Source organism: Pocillopora damicornis, chromosome 11 (assembly GCF_964200805.1).
Source record: "Pocillopora damicornis chromosome 11, jaPocDami1.2, whole genome shotgun sequence".
NCBI lineage: Eukaryota > Metazoa > Cnidaria > Anthozoa > Scleractinia > Pocilloporidae > Pocillopora > Pocillopora damicornis.
Genome location: NC_142680.1, coordinates 9,339,010 through 9,359,238, shown reverse-complemented (window position 1 = coordinate 9,359,238; position 20,229 = coordinate 9,339,010). Strand labels below are relative to the sequence as shown.

Genomic DNA, 20,229 nt, shown 5'->3' with positions numbered 1-20,229 from the left:
TAAACTGCAAAAATAATGGTAAGAAACCTGGGTTTACAAAGGCGGTTGTTTCAAGGTACATGTTAATCATGGATAATGATACGGCTTTCTTGTTGTTGTACAAACTTCTAACTTCATCAGTAGAGTATTCAAAACTTGTTAAAAGAAACCTCGGATCGTTTAATCTTCTTCACCAGATCCAGAACTTAAACCAGTCACAACTAGATCAATCGCTTTTTACCGCGCTAATCAGCTCCCTTGTTACGAAAACTCAACTCGTGTAACCTCGCACCTTGAAATCTTCACTCAACGTTAAATCCGAGAGCCCAAAAATAAACTCAACATCGCGCAGGATTTCAGTGATATCCTGCACGTACGTTACGTGAGTATTTATTGCTGTTGACGGCCTTGTTGGAACGTGACTTGTGCTCTGTAATTAAGGTATGTAATAAGTTCCCTTAAACCATCTTGTTCAAACTCCTTCACGAAGTCTGTGTGATCAGACGAAACGGTTGGGAGAAAAGCAAATCAAGTTGACAAGATCTATAGCTGTTTACTGCTCACTAGTACTCATAAAAAAAAATTAAAGAAAGATATCTTTAACGGAGATCAATATTTTACGAATGACCGTGTTTTTTTGCATGACGAAAGCCCACAGGCGGCCCAAGCTCCAGCTGTAAGATGATCATCTTGCGCAATAATAGTCATGGCGTCCACATCGACCTTGACACACGACCGTTGAAAAAAAACCAGCTGGGTAACCTGGGTAACCTTGCCTCCTTTTTAAACTGAGTCTCGCCGGGGACCCCACCGTAATTTGGCACCCATGGTGGTAAGATAATATCTTCATGCCAAGTTACAGTATGGTCCCCGGCGAGGCTCAGTTTAAAAAGGAGGCAAGGCTACCCAACTCGTTTTCAACGATCGTGTGTCAAGGTTGATGTGGACGCGGGCTGTAAGAAACCTCTAAACTAGAAATTTTTGGAGTAAACTGCGGCTTAGCGTCGGTTGCACGGGAAAGATTGAGTTTGTAGTGAATTGAAATGAAACTACATTATATGTGCTTGAATTCTGCGTTGGATTTGTGGCCGCCCGGTCATTTTGCGCTGGAATTTTTCGCTTCTCAGATCGAGCGTTCGGGAATGGAGTGTTCAGTTATGGGCTTTTCTCGTGTACGTTGAGAACCTTTAAATTGACAACTCGCTAAAATACGTTTTTTTCATCAAAGTAAGCGGTCAGATAATAAGTGATACGCTGTGGAAGTAAGGTGAGATATTTTTATTAAGAATTTGACGTATTGTTTTATTCCTTAGAGCGGTCGTAAATATTCCCATACAAACTCTTATAATTCCTCCATGACTATTATTGCGCAAGATGATCATCTCTCAGGTGAAGCTTGGGCCGCCTGTGGACAGCCTTAACATATATTTGTGACGTCCTTAGGTTCTTTGTGCAATCTCTTGGCTTTCAAGTCAATTAATGCTTTGGCCTGACTTGAAAGGTACTGAACCATCCCCGTTACGAGATTATGCATTGTAACAGAATTTCACCTCTCTTCTCCTCTTCCCCTTCAACTTCCCCAACCGATTCCCTTTCCCATTCCCTTGCCCCCTTCCCACTGTCTATAGGGGTTTCCATGGTAAAGTGTTTGGAGAGAATTTGGAAACTAGCCAACCGCGTCTAATTATTTTCTCACATCGAATAGACACCATTGAAATTGTGAAAGGACAATGGCCTCCATGAAATTTTTATGCTTTCTTTTCGTCTGTTTCTTTGCCTTGGGAGGTGCTACCTACTGTACCTACGACAGTGATTGTTCCTACCTTCAGTCCTGTTGTACAGATGGAGTCTGCAGACAGCTTTGTTCTTTCTGTTCGTACGACTACCAATGTGGATCGAACGAGCAGTGCTGTAAAAGCCAATGTAAAAGTAGTTCTTCTTCTTGTTCCTGTTCGTACGACTACCAATGTGGATCGAGTAAGAAATGCTGTAAAAGCAAATGCATCAGTAGTTCGTCTTCTTGTTCCTGTTCGTACGACTACCAATGTGGATCGAGCAAGAAATGCTGTAATGGCAAATGCATCAGTAGTTCGTCTTCTTGTTCCTGTTCGTACGACTACCAATGTGCATCGAGCAAGAAATGCTGTAATGGCAAATGCATCAGTAGTTTTTCTTCTTGTTCCTGTTCGTACGACTTCCAATGTGGATCGGGCAAGAAATGCTGTAATAGCAAATGCATCAGTAGTTCGTCATCCTGTTCCTGTTCGCACAACTACCAATGTGACAGTGGCGAGCAATGCTGTAATAGCAAATGCATCAGCAGTTGGTCCTCTTGTTCCTGTTCGTACGACTACCAATGTGACAGTGGCGAGCAGTGCTGTAAAAGCAAATGCATTAGTAAATCGTCTTCTTGTAACTGTTCGTCCGACGACCAGTGTGACATTGGAGAGGATTGTTGTGGAGGAGTTTGTTCCTCATACTGTGGTTGGAGTGGTGGAGCTATTGCCGGGGCTGTTATCGGCACGATTATTTTCTTTCTCATCATAATTTCCATCGTATCCTGTTGCTGCTGTGCTTGTTGCCCGTACTACCGCTATCGTACACCTGGTACTGTGGTCGTCACCGGCCAACAGCGGCAACAACAAATGGTCTCAACCCACATGATGACGACGCAACATGTACATGCTCCTCCGCCGGTGAACTACAATCAGCCTCCCTTAGCAAGTCACAGCCAGCCTCCTCCAAATGGATACGACCAGACTCTTCCAGGTTTAATTCAGACTCCTCCGTCTTACTCAAGTTGTCCACCACCACCAAACCAATATTCTTCACCGCTTAGACAAGCTAAAGTGGCGCCGATGCCAGCTGTGGTAGACACCTAACAACCGAACGAAATGTTATTAAAGTAACCTACAAGGCAAGTTTTGCGAGCAGATCACCGTTGCGGTGAAATAAATAACCTTTGGTTTATATTTTCCATTTAAATAGACGTAAACGTAGTAAAGTCACAAAATGTTGTGTAAGATTTTCTAAGGATAGTTTTAGAAGTATAAGTTAGGGAATAGGTTCTCTAATCTTAAATGAAATTATATTTATCTTCGTCTGATATGCACGCTGTATATTTGCAAATTCGAACATCTATTTTACCATCGTCTTTCAAAGAAAAACAAAAAGTATCACAGATTTCTTGTGGAGAGGATTTTTGTTGGAGATAGATGAGTCCGGCCATTAGCATCGATTTTCCAGAATGAATTTTGTATTCTTAGAATTGTAGTTTCACGAATGTCAGTCGTGTCGTATAGCAGTCAAAACGATAATCTTAGTGATAGAATGACACAGGTTAAAAGTTGGTATTATGAGCTCGGTTGGATGATCCAACCGAGCTCATAATGCTCATAACTGATTTGCTTTATTTCAGCTGTTCCCTTATTTACAGACGTGAGTAATCAGGTAGATTTGTTACTTTTTTCATTTTCTATTTTTAGCTGATCGAATCTTTAGCAGATCCTTCGACAGCAAATGCTCTGTCGATTTCAAGCAGTACTTGCATTTGTGTGTTGTCACAATTTTTTTGAAAAATCAATTCTTTTTAGTCCGCTTTCGAGTGTAAGATTCAGTTTGATATGCAAGTAACCGGTTCGCAAATGAATTTTACTTCGGATATTCCGAAGTTTTACTTTGTGCCTGTAAGCGTGGCGAAAATTTCATCTGAGCGATTTCTTGAGAAAGTGACTTTTGAGACTAACCAGGTGAAAACATTTGTATACGGTTACAACTTTACTTCCAGAATTAAACCTGATCGTGCATTTTTCGCGGAAGCTTTTCTACGATAAAACCTGATGAAGGAGACATCAATCATCTAAAAGAAACCGGTTAAATCCCGGTTTTGTCCTTCAATATTTAGTCTAAGTGGACCTTGTATTTGGCGGACATCTTCATCATGTTCATTTGGCAGATGCAGACACTATTTGAAGCGGGGCTTTGTGAGACCTAAAACGTGCTTCAAGCAGTTGGTTTTACTATGCTAGGTTGGCAGTGAAGAATGCAGTTTCGACAATTGCAAGTTCGCTCGTATCAGAGAAATAAAATACAAGGAAAACTGTGATGTTTCACAGTCATAGTCATGAGGTTCGTGTGATGTAATTACCATAATCATAACAGAGCCGGATGCGTCGACGTTGATAAGACGTTGAGAAAGGTCAGAAAGCATGTTGAATACCAAACTACACTGTAAAATTGAAAGAGAAACGTTTTCAATCTGCCTCCAGCTCTATAATTGTCCATGAGATTGTACAATCATTATTGTTGATCTAAGTTTGGATATAACTGAAGTCAACCGCATAGCTTAGTTTCATTCATAATAATCTTTCAGTTTGCACTTCCCCCGTCGAGTGGCTGGCTTTTACTACAACCTAACTCCTACAATAATGCGGATTATTTGACCACTATAAATGTTTCGAAATCAAATTGAATTAATTTATATCGCTTTGTTATTCAACCAACTGAAGGATAAACTGGACGCTTAGAGGCGTTACCCCGGCTTATGTGTGACACAGAAAGAGCATCTTTGAATATAAAAAATTCAAGCTTGAAGAAAGTGAATGCGGCCTTTGTTATCAGATACAAATGAAATGTTAGAAACATATCTATCTGCAAATCTATATACCAAAATTTGGCAAATTCACCCTCAAAAACATGTATATCAGCTGCTTTTTTTCACATTTGTTGCCTAACATGGCATACCTTTTATCTCTTTCAATTAACATTAGGATTTACTCGTATGCTAATTCAAAGGAAACGGAAATCAAGGGTTCATTAGGTCAATTTTACAAAGATAGTCAAATATCCTGTATACTATGTTTGTTTCGAGGTCTCCCGTATCCTTGTAAAACTAAATTCTGCCCAGTATTGAACATGCTAAATGTTTTCTAGGAATCCTAATAAACACAAAAACCCTGGATAGAGCGTTGGGGATATCCAAGGCCGAAAATAAAATAGAGGTGAAATAGGCAGTCAACAAATGAATAGTTCAAGCTTTATTGAAACGCTAAAAATGATTAATATAACAGCATAAACATTAACCGAGTTTAGATACTTGATGGTACAGTTTACTCAAATTTGTGCAGGTAATCTATAAAAATTCCAGTTGACATGTGGATCCAATCATTAATTACACTTATCATAAAAAAATAGAAATGTTCTCGCTCATACCATAGTATAAAATGTGGCATATTTTTGACCAGCCAATAGGGACGTTTTTTTCCTTTTTTTGTGCGTTGTGAGAATTTTGCACACTATCCCGCACAATAAAACTGAGGTTTAAGTTAGGGAATAGTTCTCTCATCTTAAATTAACTTACACTAGTCTTAGCCGGCAGGATCTGCACGTTGTACATTTGCAAATGTGACCATCTATTTCGCCTTTGAGGTTCAAAGAAAAGCAAAAGCTAGAGACAGATTTCTTCTGGAGACAGATGAGTCTGGTTATTTGCATTAATTTTCCATAATGAATATTGTATTCTTAGAAATATAGTTACACTTAATCATGCATTTGTCGCGAAAGCTTTTCAACGATGAAACCTGATGAAGGAGACATTAATCAACTAAAACAAGCCGGTTAAATCCCGATTTTGTCCTGCTATATTCAGTCTAAAAGGGCCTTGTATTTGGCGGACATCTTCATCATATTGATAGATGCAGACACTATTCGAAATTAAAATTCAAGTTGGGCCAACCGCATCTAATTCATCTAATTATTTCCTCACATCGAACACACGCAATTGAAATTGTGAGAAGACAATGGCTTCTAAGGAACTTTTATGTCTTCTTTTCGTCTGTTTCTTTGCCTTGGGAGGTACTACCTACTGTAACTACGACAGTGATTGTTCCATTGATAAGAAATGTTGTGCCTATAATGTTTGCAGACGGCAATGTTCTACCTGTTCGTATGACTACCAATGTGGATCGAACAAACAATGTTGTAATAGCATATGTATCAGTAGTTTCTCTTCTTGTTCCTGTTCGTACGACAACCAATGTGGATGGGGCAAGAAATGCTGTAATAAAAAATGCATTAGTAGTTCGTCTTCTTGTTCCTGTTCATACGACCACCAATGTGACAAAGGCGAGCAGTGCTGTAATAGCAAATGCATCAGTAAATCGTCTTCTTGTTCCTGCACGTACGACTACGAATGTGACATTGGAGAGGATTGTTGTGAGGGAGTTTGTTCCTCATACTGTGGTTGGAGCGGTGGAGCTATTGCAGGCGCTATTATCGGCACGATTATCTTCTTGGCCATCATCATTTCCATCGTATCCTGCTGCTGCTGTGCTTGTTGTCCGTACTACCGCTATCGTACACCCGGTACTGTGGTCGTCACCGGCCAACCGCAACAACAAATGGTCTCAACCCACATGATGACGACGCAACAAGTACATGCTCCTCCGCCGTTGAACTACATCCCGCCTTCTCCAGATGGATACAACCAGCCTCCTCCAACAGGTTACAGCCAGTCTCCTCCAGCTGGTTACCACCAGCATCCTCCAGGTTTCAATCAGGCTCCTCCGCCTCACTCAAGCTGTCCACCACTAACAAACTAATATGCTCCAGCGCCTGGGATAAGCGAAAGCGGCGCCGATGCTAGCAGCAGTAAACACCGAACAACCGAACGAGATGTAATCATAGTAACTTGCAAGGGAACTTCTCCAAGCACATCACTCTTCCGGTGAAATAATAAGTACTTTTGGTTTATAGTTTCCATTTACATGGATATAAACGTAGTCAAGTTACTAAATGTTATCCGTGTATTTTTTTTTTAAGGATAGTTTTAAAGATTTAAGTTAGGGAATAGGTTCTCTCATCTTAAATTATCTTATACTAATCTTAGCCGGCAGGATCTGCACGCCGTACATTTGCAAATTTGACCATCTATTTCGCCTTTGAGGTTCAAAGAAAAACAAAAGCTAGAGACAGATTTCTTCTGGAGAGAGATGAGTCTGGTTGTTTGCATTAATTTTCCATGATGAATATTGTATTCTTAGAAATGTAGTTACACTTTTAGTGTCATATTAAACCCATCTGGCTGTATTTAACCCAGTCTATGCTTCAGTCGACAGTTTTCAAGGTACTTATGAAATTTTCAAGGTTGCCAATGTCGATCGTGTCGTATAGCGGTTAAATGGATAATCTTTGTAGTAAGGTCTAGTTTTTTATGCAGGTAACCGGTTCGCAAGTGAATTTTACATCAGATATTCCGAACTTTTTCTTTGCGCTTGTAAACATGACTTATATTTGATCTCAGCGATTTGTTGAGAAATTGGCTTTTGGGCGATTTACTTTCATCAACACTGACAAGATCTTTCGAGAGACCAACCGGGTGAAAACATACGTACACGGTTACATTTTTTGCTTTCAGTATTAAACCTAATCATGCAATTGTCGGAAAGCTTTTTTACGATGAAACCTGACGAGGGAGACATTAATCAGCTAAAAGAAACCGGCTAAATCACGAATTTTTCCTGCCGTATTATTCTAAAAGGACGTTGTAGTAGGCGGACATCTTCATCATATTAGGGACCGGTCATTATTTATCGCCTGGGGGGGGTCGGAGTATTTTTGTTGTCACATCGGAGCATTTACCTGAACCCCCCGTAGAGTATCTAGTTTTTTAGAGATCCCCCCTTATCGGTAGTGGAAAGTTTCATGATCCCCCCCCCTTTTCTCCCAGCCACCGCCAAATAACTTTTTGAATATGCAAGTGATATTTTAATAGTGGTACTTACGTCTCATGGACCTTGAACCACAACGGTAAATATTTGCTCGTCAGATACGAACTGAATTGTCGAGGAAGTGCCAATCTCAGGCTGTTCATCCAAATCCACGAAAACATAGTCATCGTCGCTCTCTGCCTCTCCACTTTCGGATTCTTCATGCTCGGATTCCACGTCATCTTCATCACTCGACAGTTCTTCTGTTATCACAGTCTCTTTATTCTGTCGGTAATAGTGACATCGAATGGACTTCACTTTGTCAAGTTTCCGACCCACAGTCGTCAAACCATGCTTGTTGAGATACAGGTCTAGTTCTCTTACCCGCAACTTTTCAACTTTGCCACCCTCGATGAGGTTATCCCATTGAAAGTCCTTGTACGTTCGTTCGGCCTCTTGCCTTCTTCGCTCCTGAGCTGCTCTTGTTCTGATGTCCTTTCGGATCTCAATATCCTTCAAATGATTAACATATGCGATGACGTGCTTCTCTTCCACATTATATTTTGAGCAGAAGCTCTTCATGGTATCCTGATCGTTTCTGATACTGTCAGAATGTTCCTCGTACAGATCTTTAATACATTTTCTTGGAAGGTAATCATCTGGTGTCCTGCCCGTCGATTCCGTCTGATAGATATCCATGAAATGTCCAAGATTGTTTGAATCTGGTACAGGTTGCGGAATTCTTTCCGTTTCTGGACCGACCCATCTATTGTTAGAACACCAGGAACAGAGATTGGAACTTTCTTCTCTTGACTCTTTACAGGCATCACGACAGAATTCCATAAAAAGTTCTCCACGAATATAGTGGTCTTCCATAAACGATTCGATCTTTCGGAAGTATGCTGCACCGGGCGCTTGCTCTTTGTTTCGTTCTGATGCACCCCGATAGTTGTCGAGGTAAACAGAATTGAAAAAGAATAATTCATCAGGGGACTCGCTTAGTTTGCTCTTGATGTAATCTTTAAGGACAGGGGCATCATCAATTCTCTCGGCTACCTGACTACAGACATACCAGGCATTTTTCTCCATCCGTTTCTTTTCGTACTCTTCGTATGACTGGAGAGACAGTTGTTTGATTTCCTCTTCTGAAAGATCCTCAAATCTCCTATATTTTTCCCACTCTAGAGTTGCGCCATCCACAAGAGCATCAAAAATTGCCGAGTTTGTCCTTTCGGCCTCACCTTGCCCGCTGTCGCCCCTCGAACGATGACATCGCACTCTATAATCGGAATTGTGAACCCTTGCTAACTCGGCGTCTCGAAATCTAACTTCGTAGTTGGAAACTCCCACGCCCGGACCAGCATCTGTAAGGTCAGCCCATCGTGGCTTTACAGGTGGAAGGCAGAGATCTCCGAGAACTTCAAGACCATGTTTACATGAACTGGTTACCCTTAAAATCCTGTCCTTTCTCGCATCTTTTTCCATGGAATCGACTTCCTCTTTAAACAGATCATCAATGGCATCTAAAATGCGTTTCGTGACTGGTATTATCTGACTAGCAAACAGAGCCCTATTGTGCTCTGACATTTCTGTGTCTTCGCAAAACTGCAACAAATTGTCAATCCTTAATTTCAAGTGTTCTGCTCTCTCTTTTTCGTAAGTGAAGAATTTACAGTTACTTTCTGTTTCTCCGGATAATTTGTCTAGGTCATCTGACTCTGTCATATCATAATAAAGAAAGAGGTCATCGTGTAGTCGCGCGCAGCATTTACGAAATCCCAGTGAGTACTGTGGACTGCCAGGTGTCGGTTCGTCAACCTCAAAAGCTGATGGATCCTCATGTCGCAAACGAACCGTTTCGCTGGCCCATACAGTGCCTGACGATCCCACTATTGCTTTGGGCCAGACAAATACATAGTGGCGATCGTCCTTAGTTATCAGCTTCTCTTCAGTTTCATTCATTACACTTGACTTCGTGAAAACACGGTGAGAACCCGGGGTCACATATACCATTTTCTCAGGCCAGTCGTACTTTGGCAACTTCCTTGCTTAAGTGTGATCTGATAATGTTAAGATCCTAAGATTTCTGGCTTTGTCAAAACCTTCAGATGTACCTGGTCTAAGGTAAGCCTTGTCATCGGTGCTTCTCATGAAACAAAACTTTCTCGCGCTGGAATTTCTGGCACCCCTCGGTCTCGCCCTGTTGTATACTGTTGTAGCGGATTGAATTAATTTCTTCCCACGTTGAGCTAGTCGAAATGAAAGAAAACAAGAGAAAAGTGAAAAAAATCAAGGAGAAAAGGTTGCATCAGCGAGCAGCAATTCTCCTAGAAAAACTTACCTCAAAAGAGGTAGCTAAAGAGGTTTTCGATTCACTCGAAAAGAATACTTACAAATGTGTCTCAAGTATTAATGCAGGATTCACTGCGAGATTTGTCAAGCGTCTCCACCTGGATCCTCTGCTATGGCTTTTGGAAAGAGGCGTGTTTGAAACAGAGCTGGCACGCAATTTGAAAGTGGTAGTGGCCAGAATGAACGAAGAGAATAGCAGTAATGGTGCTGAAAAAGGGTCAAGTTCGGGCGAGGATTCAGATGAATCTAACGAGGAGACTGTGCAAGAGCCAGTGGAGAGGGCTGCCGAAGATTCTGACACGGAAGCGGAACAAGATACAGCCTCACCAAAATAAACACTTTTTTATTTGTTGTTTTCATTCGGCCGCGTATTAAAATAATGAAAGTTTATGATTTTAGATTACGATTCTCTATAAAACAAACTGAAACGTTATGAAACAATTTTGAGCAATTGTAAGTATTCCATTCTCAAAATCTTGATTACCTTTCTAATTTAGATCGTGCCTGAATAAAAACGTGTATGTTAGACTACGATAGTGATTCTTTTTTACAAAATGGAGGGTCTGTAAAAGGGTTTGGGTTTTGTGTCTGGGCTAGAATAGAGTTTATATAATACAAAATACAACTGAACGTGGTCTTGAATATATGGTTGGGGGTTTAGAGTCCCAGCGGCAAATCCTACCAAAGTATTTACAAATGCAATCACCCGGGGTCCCGGCGCGACCTAAAATTCCTTTTTTTTTGGTCTGATCCCCCCCATTATGCTTGTCAATTACGGCTGATCCCCCCTAAAGGTCTTCAAAAAACCATGTGATCCCCCCCTAAATACTCCGACCCCCCCCCCCCCCAGGCGATAAATAATGACCGGTCCCTTAGTAGATGCAGACACAATTTGAAATTAACATTCAAGTTGGGCTTTGTGAGACCCTAAACCTGCTAGAAGCAGATGGTTTTGTTAAGTTGGGTTGGCAATGAAGAAAGAGGTTTTGACAATTGCAAGTTCGCTCTTATCAGAAAACTGAGGTTTTTTACTATCATAGTCCTGAGGTTCGCGTGATTTAGTTACCATAGTCTCTACAGAGCCGGATGTGTTGACGTTGATTTAGCAAATAGAGAGGCCTTGACTGTGCGCTGTTCTGTTGTAAAGCACGCAGCAAGCGACTAGAGCACGAAAGAAGTATAGGGAGAAACACTCAACTACGCTTCGTGTTTCTCCCCACCTCCAGAGAGCTCTAGCCGCCTTTCTAAGTGCTTTACGACCGAACAGAGCACAGTCAAGGCTTTTCGATTCCCCACGCATTACTTCCAATTCAAAAAACAAACTTTATTTGTAAACAGCAGTGTCGTGAGTATGCTCTATACTTTCATTAAGCACGCTTCAGTAAGCCAATCAGAATCCTTGTCAGAACTGGTCAAATAATCTGATTGGTTGAGCGAGACGAAAACTGTCAAAAATATCAAACCATCAAATTTCAGTAATCATCAAACATCAAAATATACAATACTTTACAAAACAAAATAGTTCGGCAGGTGGAATTCAACACGTTTGCCTGACATTATTTTTAGTCTCTAATACAGAATGATAAGGCGCGTGTTTCACAGGAACAAAAAGATTGCTCTAGATGACAGCGTCGTACAACTCAGCTACTGTGACTGATGTGGCCTTCCACTCAACGCATCGGAAAGGATATCAGAGCAAGATCTTAGTTGTTCACTCGATGGGTGGCCGATATAATTTCTGAGGCTTGCTTCACTGCGAAGACCGGAGATCGTCATAATGAGGTACTGTGATGGACCACAGGTGGTTTTACTGAATTGGGTTGGCAGTGAAGAAAGAGGTTTCGACAATTGCAATTTCACTCTTATCAGAGAAGTAAAATGCAAAGAAAACTGCAATGTTTTACAATCAAAGTCATGAGGTTCGTGTGATGTAATTACCGTTGAGAAAGGTCAGAAAGCATGTTGAATATCAAACTAAATTTTACAATTTAAAGAGAAACGCTTTTAATTTGCCTCTAGCCTTATAATTGTCCGGGAAATAAATCCTTACTTTTGATTTAGTTTGCGATAGAACTGAAGGCAAACGAATAGCTTTAAGTTTTATTCGTTATAATCTTTCAGTTTTTACTTCCCCCGTCGAGTCGCTGGCGTTTACATTTCGCGCACTTTGCTCGTAAATTTGGCTGAAAACTTTAAATAAGTTAAATAAGTGTTTGGTGAGAATTTGGAAACCAGCCAAGCGATTATTGTCCCACATTGAGAGAACGCCATCGAAATTGTGAAAGGACAATGGCCCCTAAAGATCTTTTATGCTTTCTTCTCGTCTGTTTCTTTGCCTTGTGAAGTGCTACCTAATGCATCTACGACGGTGGTTGTTCCTACCGTCAGTCCTGTTGTACCGGTTAAGCTCTGCAGACAGCGTTTTTCGTATGACTACTAATTTGGATCGAGCTAGCAATTCTGTAATACCATATGTCTAATGTGGATCGAACGAGCAATGCTGTGATAGGACATTTATCAGGAGTTTCTCTTCTTGTTCCTGTTCGTACGACTTCCAGTGTGGGTTGGGGAAGAAATACTATAAAAGCAAATGCATCAGTGGTTGGTCTTCTTGTTCCTGTTCGTAAGACTACCAATGTGGATCGAGCAAGGAAGGCTGTAATAGCAAATGCAACAGTAGTTCGTCCTCTTGTTTCTGTTCGTCCGACGACCAGTGTGATGATCGGAGAGGATTGTTGTGGGGGAGTTTGTTTGTCATACTGTGTTTGGAGCGGCGGAGCTATTGTAGGCACGAATATCATCTTGGCCATCATCATTTCCATCGTATTTTGCCGCTGCTGTGCTTGTTGCTCATAGTACCGTTATCGCACACCAAGTACTGTGGTCGCCGCCGGCCAAAAGCCACAACAACAAATTGTCTCAAGCGACATGATGACGACGCAACAAGTACACTGGAGATAGATGAGTCCGGCCATTTGCATCACTTTTCCTTGAAGAATATGCCATTCGTAGAAATGTAGTTTACATTTAAAGTGTCGCATTAAACCGATCTGGCTGTATTTAACCCAGTCCATGCTTTCATCTACAGTTTTCAATCTATTTCCGCTTGTGGAATTTTGAGAAATGTTCAATGTCCATCGTGTCGTACAGCGGTCAAATTGAAAATCTTTGTAATAGATTGTTACTACATTTAAGCTGCTACCTTAATTACAGACGTAACTAATTATTTTCCGCTTCAGGGAGATTTGTTACTTTTTCTAGTTTTACCTTAAGCTGATCGGATCTTTAGCAGGTCCTTGCATAGCAAATGCTGTTTTTAGTAGTATTTACACTTGTGTGTTGTCACTATTATTTTGAACAATAAATTTTTGTTAATCCGCCCCCGTGTGTAAGGTTTAGTTTGATATGCAGATGACCGGTTCGCAAGTGAATTTTAAATCGGACATTCTCAACTCTTTCTTTGTGCTTGCAAACGTGACGAAAATTTCAATATGAACGATTTATTGAGAAGTTGGCGTTTGGGCGATTTGCCCAAATGAACTAATGAACCCTGATGAAGGAGACATTAATCAGCTAAAAGAAAGCATTTAAATCCCAATTTTTGTCTTGCCACGTTTAGCCTAAAAGGACCATGTATTTGGTGGACATCTTCAACATATTAGAAGATGCAGACACTATTTGAAGTTGGGCTTCGTGAGACTCAAAACCTCCCACAAGCAGATGTTTTTACTAAGCTAGGTTGGCAGTGAAGAATAAGGTCTCGACAATTTCAATTAAAAAACAAGGAAAACTGCAAGGTTTACAGTCATAGTCATGAGGTTCGCGTGATGTAATTACCATGATAATTACAACAGGGCCGGATGAAAGGTCAGATAGCATGTTGAATACCAAACTACACTTTACGATTTTTAAATCGTAAAGTGTAAAAAGAGAAACGTTTTTAATTTCCCTCCAGCCCTATAATTGTCTATGATATAACTACAACCCGTACTGTTGATCCAATTTTGGGTAGAACTGTAGGCAAACGCATAGCCGCTTTGAGTTTAATTCAATATAATCTCTCAGTTTGCACTTCCCCTGTCGAATGGTTGGCCTTTACATTTCGTGTACTTTCCCTGTAAATTTGGCTGAAAACTTTAAATTTCAGATAGGCTCTCCCCTCTGGGCTTCCATATTCCTAGAGACACAATTCTAATTGAAAAGCGTTTATTTCTAACTACAATGTAATTCCTACAATAATGCGGATTATTTGACTACTATAAATGTTCAAAAATCGCACTGAATTAATTTTTGTTTGATTATTCAATCATTACAACTGAAGGATAAACTAGACGCCTTCAGGCGTTTACGCGGGCTATTAACATGTGACACAGAAAGAGTATCTTTAGATAAGGACCTTGGAAATACAAACAATCATAAAAACAATTTTAAAGAGGTGCAAGAGGCTACATTTGGCGAAAGCTTTGAGCGTCAAGCAAATCTCCCAAAATTCAATCTTGAAGTAAGTGAACGTGGCCTTTATTATCAGATAGAAATGGAATGTTTAAAACATACTCTCTATCTGCAAAACTATTTACCAAAATTGGCAAATTCACCTTCATAAACATGCATATCCATTGCCCTTTTTTCACATTTGTTGCCTGACATGGCATACCTTTTATCTCTTCCAATGAACATTAGGATTTACTGGTATACTAATTCAAGGGAAACGGATATCGAGGGTTCATTAGCTGAATTTAGTCAAATATCATATACACTATGTTTGTTTCGAGGTCTCCCGTATCCTCGTAGAACTAAGTTCCCCCAGTATTGTACATGCTTAATGTTTTCTAGGAATCCTAATAATCACAAAAACCCTGGATAAAGCGTTGGGGATACCCAAGGCTGAAAATAAAATAAAGGTGACATAGTCAGTCAACAAATGAATAGGTCAAGCTTTATTGAAACGCTTAAAATGATCAAATTAACCGAGTTTAAATGCTTGATGGTACACTTTACTCAAATTAGAGCACAGAAAAAAACAAACAAACAAGCGAATAGGAAGAGCTTTATCTCCAAAATGAGCGAGAAGGAGACGATAAGATCGCGCAACATTTCGTTGTCTTTCAGGAACCTATAGTCACGAAGTGCTGCCGCTTATGAGAGCTTCGTAATAACCTTGTGGGCTTATGCACGGAGGGGCTTTTATCATATATGAATGACCATATGTGTATATATTTTTTTTTGAATAACGACATGGTTCACAGGATGCTGGTGTCGATTTTCGTTCTCAGCTCGCGAGAAATGCCATTACCAAAGCCACTAAATACGTAACTTTTGCTTTTCTTTCCGTATTTTATATATTCTGACAAACTAGATAGCTCACGAGTTAGATGTCAAGTTGAACACAAGAAGAGAAATTCCATATCTAGAAGCAACCAGGTATTATTTTGTTTATCATGTAAACACATTTGCCCATTACTGACAAGAAAAGTCAACTTTAGTAATGAATGAAAATAAAAGGATCGAAAATCCCCGAATAAAAATATTAAAGTGCGTTGGCGCTCTCAAGATGAAAACACGTGTTGAATCGCTTAAAAAAAACAACAGCAACAACGAGCCTATTTTCAACGAAAAAATTTTCAGTTCTTGAATTGGTTCTTACCTACAGAAGAAATCTTTCAGGCACATGGCCTAAATCGGCCCGTGGTAAATCTTCCAGTTTTTTATTTTCGTTCTCAGCCGCTATATACGTTGGGTTTTTCTTTTCGTAGTTTGATTTTCTTCGCTGTTCACGCCCTTATTGGAACGTGACTATTACTTTGAAAATGAGGTATGTAATAATTTCCTTTAAACCATCTTTTTCAAACTCCCTCACGAAGTCTGTGTGACCAGACGAAACCGCTGGGAGAAAATAAATCAAGTTGACATTTTCTGTTGTTGTTTGCTGCTCACAAGCACCTGTGAAAAAGAAATGTACAAAAAGGATGTATCTTTATCGGAGATCAATATTTACGAATGAATGTGATTTCTTGAATGACTATGGGGTCAACAGATTTGTGATGTTTCTTGGTTCTTTGTTCAATATCTCATTTTAGCTTTGGCCTGGCTTGAAAGGTATTAAACCATCCCCGTTACGCGATTATGTATAGTAACAGCATTTTCTTTTTTCCTTTCAACTTTTCATTTCAGATTTTCCTTCCCCTTCCCCTGAACCTTTCCCACAATCTATAGAGGTTTCCATGGTAACGAATCTGGAGAGAATTTGAAACCAGCCAACCGCACCCAATTCATCTGATTATTATCTCACGTCAAACGGACGCCATTGAAATTGTGAAAGGAAAATGGCTACTAAGGAACTTTTATGCTTTCTTTTCGTCTGCTTCTTTGCCTTGGGAAGTGCAGCCAACTGTACCTATAAGAGTGATTGTTTCGGTAAGAACTGTTGTAGAGATGGGGTATGCAGACTGAATTGCTTTAGCTGTTGGCGCGACAGCCATTGTGGATCGAACGAGAGATGCTGTGGTAACACTTGTGCTAAAAGTTCCGATATTTGTCTCTGTACGGGTAACTTCATTTGTGGACGGGGCGAGCAATGCTGTAAGCACAAATGCACTAGAGATTTGTCGTCTTGTTCCTGCACGTCCAAAGACGAATGTGGATTGAACGAGGAATGCTGTAACAGCATCTGTTCGTATTCTTGTTCCTGTTCGTACGACAATGAATGTGGATCGCTCATGCAATGCTGTAATAGCAAATGCATCAGTAGTTCGTCTTCTTGCCATTCCTGTACGAGCGACAACGAATGTGGATGGGGCAAGAAATGCTGTAATAGCAAATGCATCAGTAGTTCGTCTTCTTGTCATTCCTGCACGAGCGACTACGAATGTGGATCGAGCAAGAAATGCTGTAATGGCAAATGCATCAGTAGTTCGTCTTCTTGCAATTCCTATTCGTCCGACGAACAGTGTGATAGTGGAGAGGATTGTTGTGGGGGAGTTTGTTCCACAAACTGTGGTTGGAGCGGCTGGTATATTACAGGCGCAGTTATCGGCACGATTATCTTCTTCGTCATCATCGTTTCCATCGTATGCTGCTGCTGCTGCGCTTGTTGCCCGTTCTACCGCTATCGTACACCCGGTGCTGCAGTCGTTACAGGCCGACAGCCGCACCAACAAATGGCCTCAACCCACATGATGACGATGCAACAGGTACATGCTCCTCCGTCGGTGAACTACAACCAGCTTCCTCCATAAGGATACAACCTGCCTCCTCCAGCAGGTTATAACCAGCCTCCTCCAGCTGGTTGCGATCAGCTTCCTCCAGGTGTCGGTCAAGCTCATCCGGCCTACTTAAGCTATCCACCACCAACAAACCAATATCCTCCACCGCCGGAACAAGCTCAACCGGCGTCGATGCTAGTTAAAATAAACGCCAAACAACCGAACGAGATGTAATTAAAGTAATCTGCAAGGTAACTTCTCAAAGCACATTACTGTTCCTGTGAAATAAATAACTTTAAGGTTTATATTTTTCATTTGCATAGATGTAAAAGTAGTCAAGTTACTAAATGTTATCAGTTTAATCTAACTTAAAGTATAAGTTAGGGAATAGGTTCTGTAATCTTAAATTAACTTCTATTAATCTTAGCCATGACTAGCCGCTGTATATTTGCAAATTTAAACATCTATTTCGCCTTTGTTGTTCAAAGAAAAACAAAAAGTAGACATAGAATTCTTCTGGAGATAGGATGAGTCTGGCCATTTGCACCAATTTTCCAGAATGAATATTGTATTCTTAGAAATGTAGCTTCACTTTAAGTGTCATATTAATCTGACCTGGCTGTATTTGACTGAGTCTGTGGTTCTATCGACAGTTTTCAATGCATTTCCGCTCATGAAATGTTCGAGACTGCGAATGTCGATCGTTTAGCATAGCAGCCAAATTGATCATCTCAGTAATAGAATTACTCAGTTTAAAGTTTTGTATGATGAGCTAAGTTGGTTTTCCTATACTTGAGCTGCAACTTTATTTACAGAAGTAATAAATCTTTTTTCCGCTTCAGGAAGATTTGTTACTTTTCTAATTTTACCTTAAGGTGATCGAATCTTTACCAGGTCCTTCCACAGCAAATGCTATATCGATTTCGAGCAGTATTTTCATTTGTGTGTTGTCAGTATTTTGTTGAATAATAAATTTCTGTCAATCCGTCGCCGTGTGTAAGGTTTAGTTTGATATGCAGGTGACCGGTTCGCAAGTAAATTTTGCATCGGATATTCCGAATTTTTGCTTTGTGTCTGGAAGCGTGGCGAAATCTTCATCTGAGCGATTTTTGAAGAAATTGGCGTTTCATCAAAACTAACGAGATCTATTGAGACAACCAGGTGAAAACATATGTATACGGTTACATCTTTGCTTTCAGTCTTAAACCCGATCATGCATTTGTGGCGAAAGCTTTTCCACGATGAAACCTGATGAAGGAGACATTAATCAGCTAAAAGAAACTGGTTAAATCACGAATTTTTCCTGCCGTATTTTGTCTAAAAGGACCTTGTAGTAAGCGGACATCTTCATCATATTGGCAGATGCAGACACTATTTAAAATTAAAGTTCGTGTTGGGCTTAGTGAGACCCAAAACCTGCTAGAAGCAGAACGTTCTGCTAAGTTGGGTCGGCGGTGAAGAATGGGGTTTCGAAAATTGCAAGTTCACTCTTATCAGAGAAGTAAATGCAAGGAAAACTACGATATTTTACATCATAATCATAAGGTTCACGGATGTAATTACAATAGTCTTTATAGAACCGGATGTGCTGACGTTGATTTAACAAATAGAGAGGCCTTGACTGTGTTCTGTTCTGTTGTAAAGTACGCCGGAAGCGGCTAAAGCACGAAAGAGTTGTAGGGAGAAACACTCAACTACGTTTCGTGTTTCTCTTCTTGAGAGCTCCCCACTTCTTGAGTGCTTTAGCCACTTTTCTGAGTGCTTTAGAACAGAACAGAGCATAGTCAAGGGATCTCTATTTGTTTTATAAGAATCTGATTAATTCCCCAGACGTTACTTACAATTTTCAAAACAAACTTTATTTCCATAGAGAACAATAGTGTCGTCAGCATGCTCTATACTTTCATCACGCACGCTACAATAAGCCAATCAGAATCCTTGTTAGAGTAGTTCAAATAATCTGATTGGTTGAACGACTAAAGTTGTCAAAAATGTCAAACCATCAAGTACAGAAATCATCAAACATCTACGAAATATCAACACAATCTACTAAAATAGTTCGGCCGGTCGAATTTAACACGTTTATTTGACGTTTTTTAGTCTTTCTTTTAGAATATGAAAGTCAAGTGTTTAGTGAAATCCGGCCGAATTGAAGCTCGTGTTTTTCCACATGACAATTAGAAGACAAACGGCTTATAGCGCGTGTTTCACAGGAACAGAAAGATTGCTCTAGATGACTACGCCGTACAACTCGGCTACTGTGACTGATGTGGCCTTCCACTCAACACATCGGAAAGGATGTCAGAGCAGGCCCTTAGTTGTTCATATGAAGGGCGTTCGATGTAATTTCCGAGGCTTGCTTCACTGCGAAGACCGGAGACTGCCATGATGAGCTAGCCGCGATGGACCCTAGGTGGTTTTGACTAAATTGGGTTGGCAGTGAAGAATGAGACTTCGACGATTGCAAGTTCGCTCATATCAAAAAAGGAAAATGCAAGGAAAACTGCGATGTTTTACTATCGTAGTCATGAGGTTCGCGTAATGTTATCACCATAATAAAAAGGGAGCTGGATGTGACGACGTTAATAAGACGTCGAGAAAGGAAAGGTCAGGTCGCATGTTGAATACCAAACTAAACTTACAATTTAAAGAGAAACGCTTTTAATTTGCCTCTAGCCTTATAATTGTCCGGGAAATAAATACAACCCTTAGTGCTGTAATGTAATTTGAGATAGAACGCTGTGCTTCTTGTCCGTGCTAACGTCATTGTACACTCGATGCTGCGATCATCACCCAACAGCCGCAACAACATCACTCTGATGAAGGGTTAACGCTCGAAACGTAAACTTTTAAACTTTTTACGGTGACCAACTGCGTTATCAACTCAGTTGATAATACTAAACACCCTGCTATACTCTCCCACCGACACAGCACCACAGTCTCTTTAAAACTTACCCCCTTTATTCATTACCCGCAACAATCAGCCTCCT

The 20,229-nt window shown here is 40.4% G+C and overlaps 3 protein-coding genes and 2 pseudogenes across 3 annotated transcripts; 4 read left to right on the top strand and 1 right to left on the bottom strand.

The window, feature by feature from the left end:
• The first annotated feature begins 1,667 nt into the window (after positions 1-1,667).
• Positions 1,668-4,099, top strand: LOC149037360 (uncharacterized). Its single transcript, XM_089188033.1, has 2 exons — positions 1,668-2,896; positions 3,935-4,099. The coding sequence occupies exon 1, from the start codon at positions 1,710-1,712 to the stop codon at positions 2,859-2,861; it is 1,152 nt and encodes a 383-aa protein (XP_089044159.1). The 5' UTR covers positions 1,668-1,709; the 3' UTR covers positions 2,862-2,896; positions 3,935-4,099.
• A 1,281-nt stretch (positions 4,100-5,380) lies between these two features.
• LOC113671337 (uncharacterized) lies at positions 5,381-7,067 on the top strand. The gene is given in 2 exon segments (XM_027187556.2): positions 5,381-6,599; positions 6,601-7,067. Coding segments are annotated over 2 exon segments (879 nt in total). The 5' UTR covers positions 5,381-5,777; the 3' UTR covers positions 6,658-7,067.
• Positions 7,068-7,616: 549 nt separating this feature from the next.
• LOC149037359 (uncharacterized) lies at positions 7,617-9,713 on the bottom strand. The gene has a single exon (XM_089188032.1). It carries the CDS (start codon positions 9,696-9,698, stop codon positions 7,764-7,766), a length of 1,935 nt encoding a protein of 644 aa, XP_089044158.1. The 5' UTR covers positions 9,699-9,713; the 3' UTR covers positions 7,617-7,763.
• A 2,208-nt stretch (positions 9,714-11,921) lies between these two features.
• Positions 11,922-13,421, top strand: LOC149037358 (uncharacterized; annotated as a pseudogene).
• Positions 13,422-16,298: 2,877 nt separating this feature from the next.
• On the top strand, positions 16,299-17,614 carry LOC113671327 (uncharacterized; annotated as a pseudogene).
• Positions 17,615-20,229: the final 2,615 nt, after the last annotated feature.

What these genes read in the sequence shown, in the direction of transcription:
- LOC149037360 (XM_089188033.1), top strand. Translation starts at nt 1,710, where the DNA reads ATGGCCTCCATGAAATTTTTATGCTTTCTTTTCGTCTGTTTCTTTGCC.
- LOC149037359 (XM_089188032.1), bottom strand. Translation starts at nt 9,698, where the DNA reads ATGGTATATGTGACCCCGGGTTCTCACCGTGTTTTCACGAAGTCAAGT.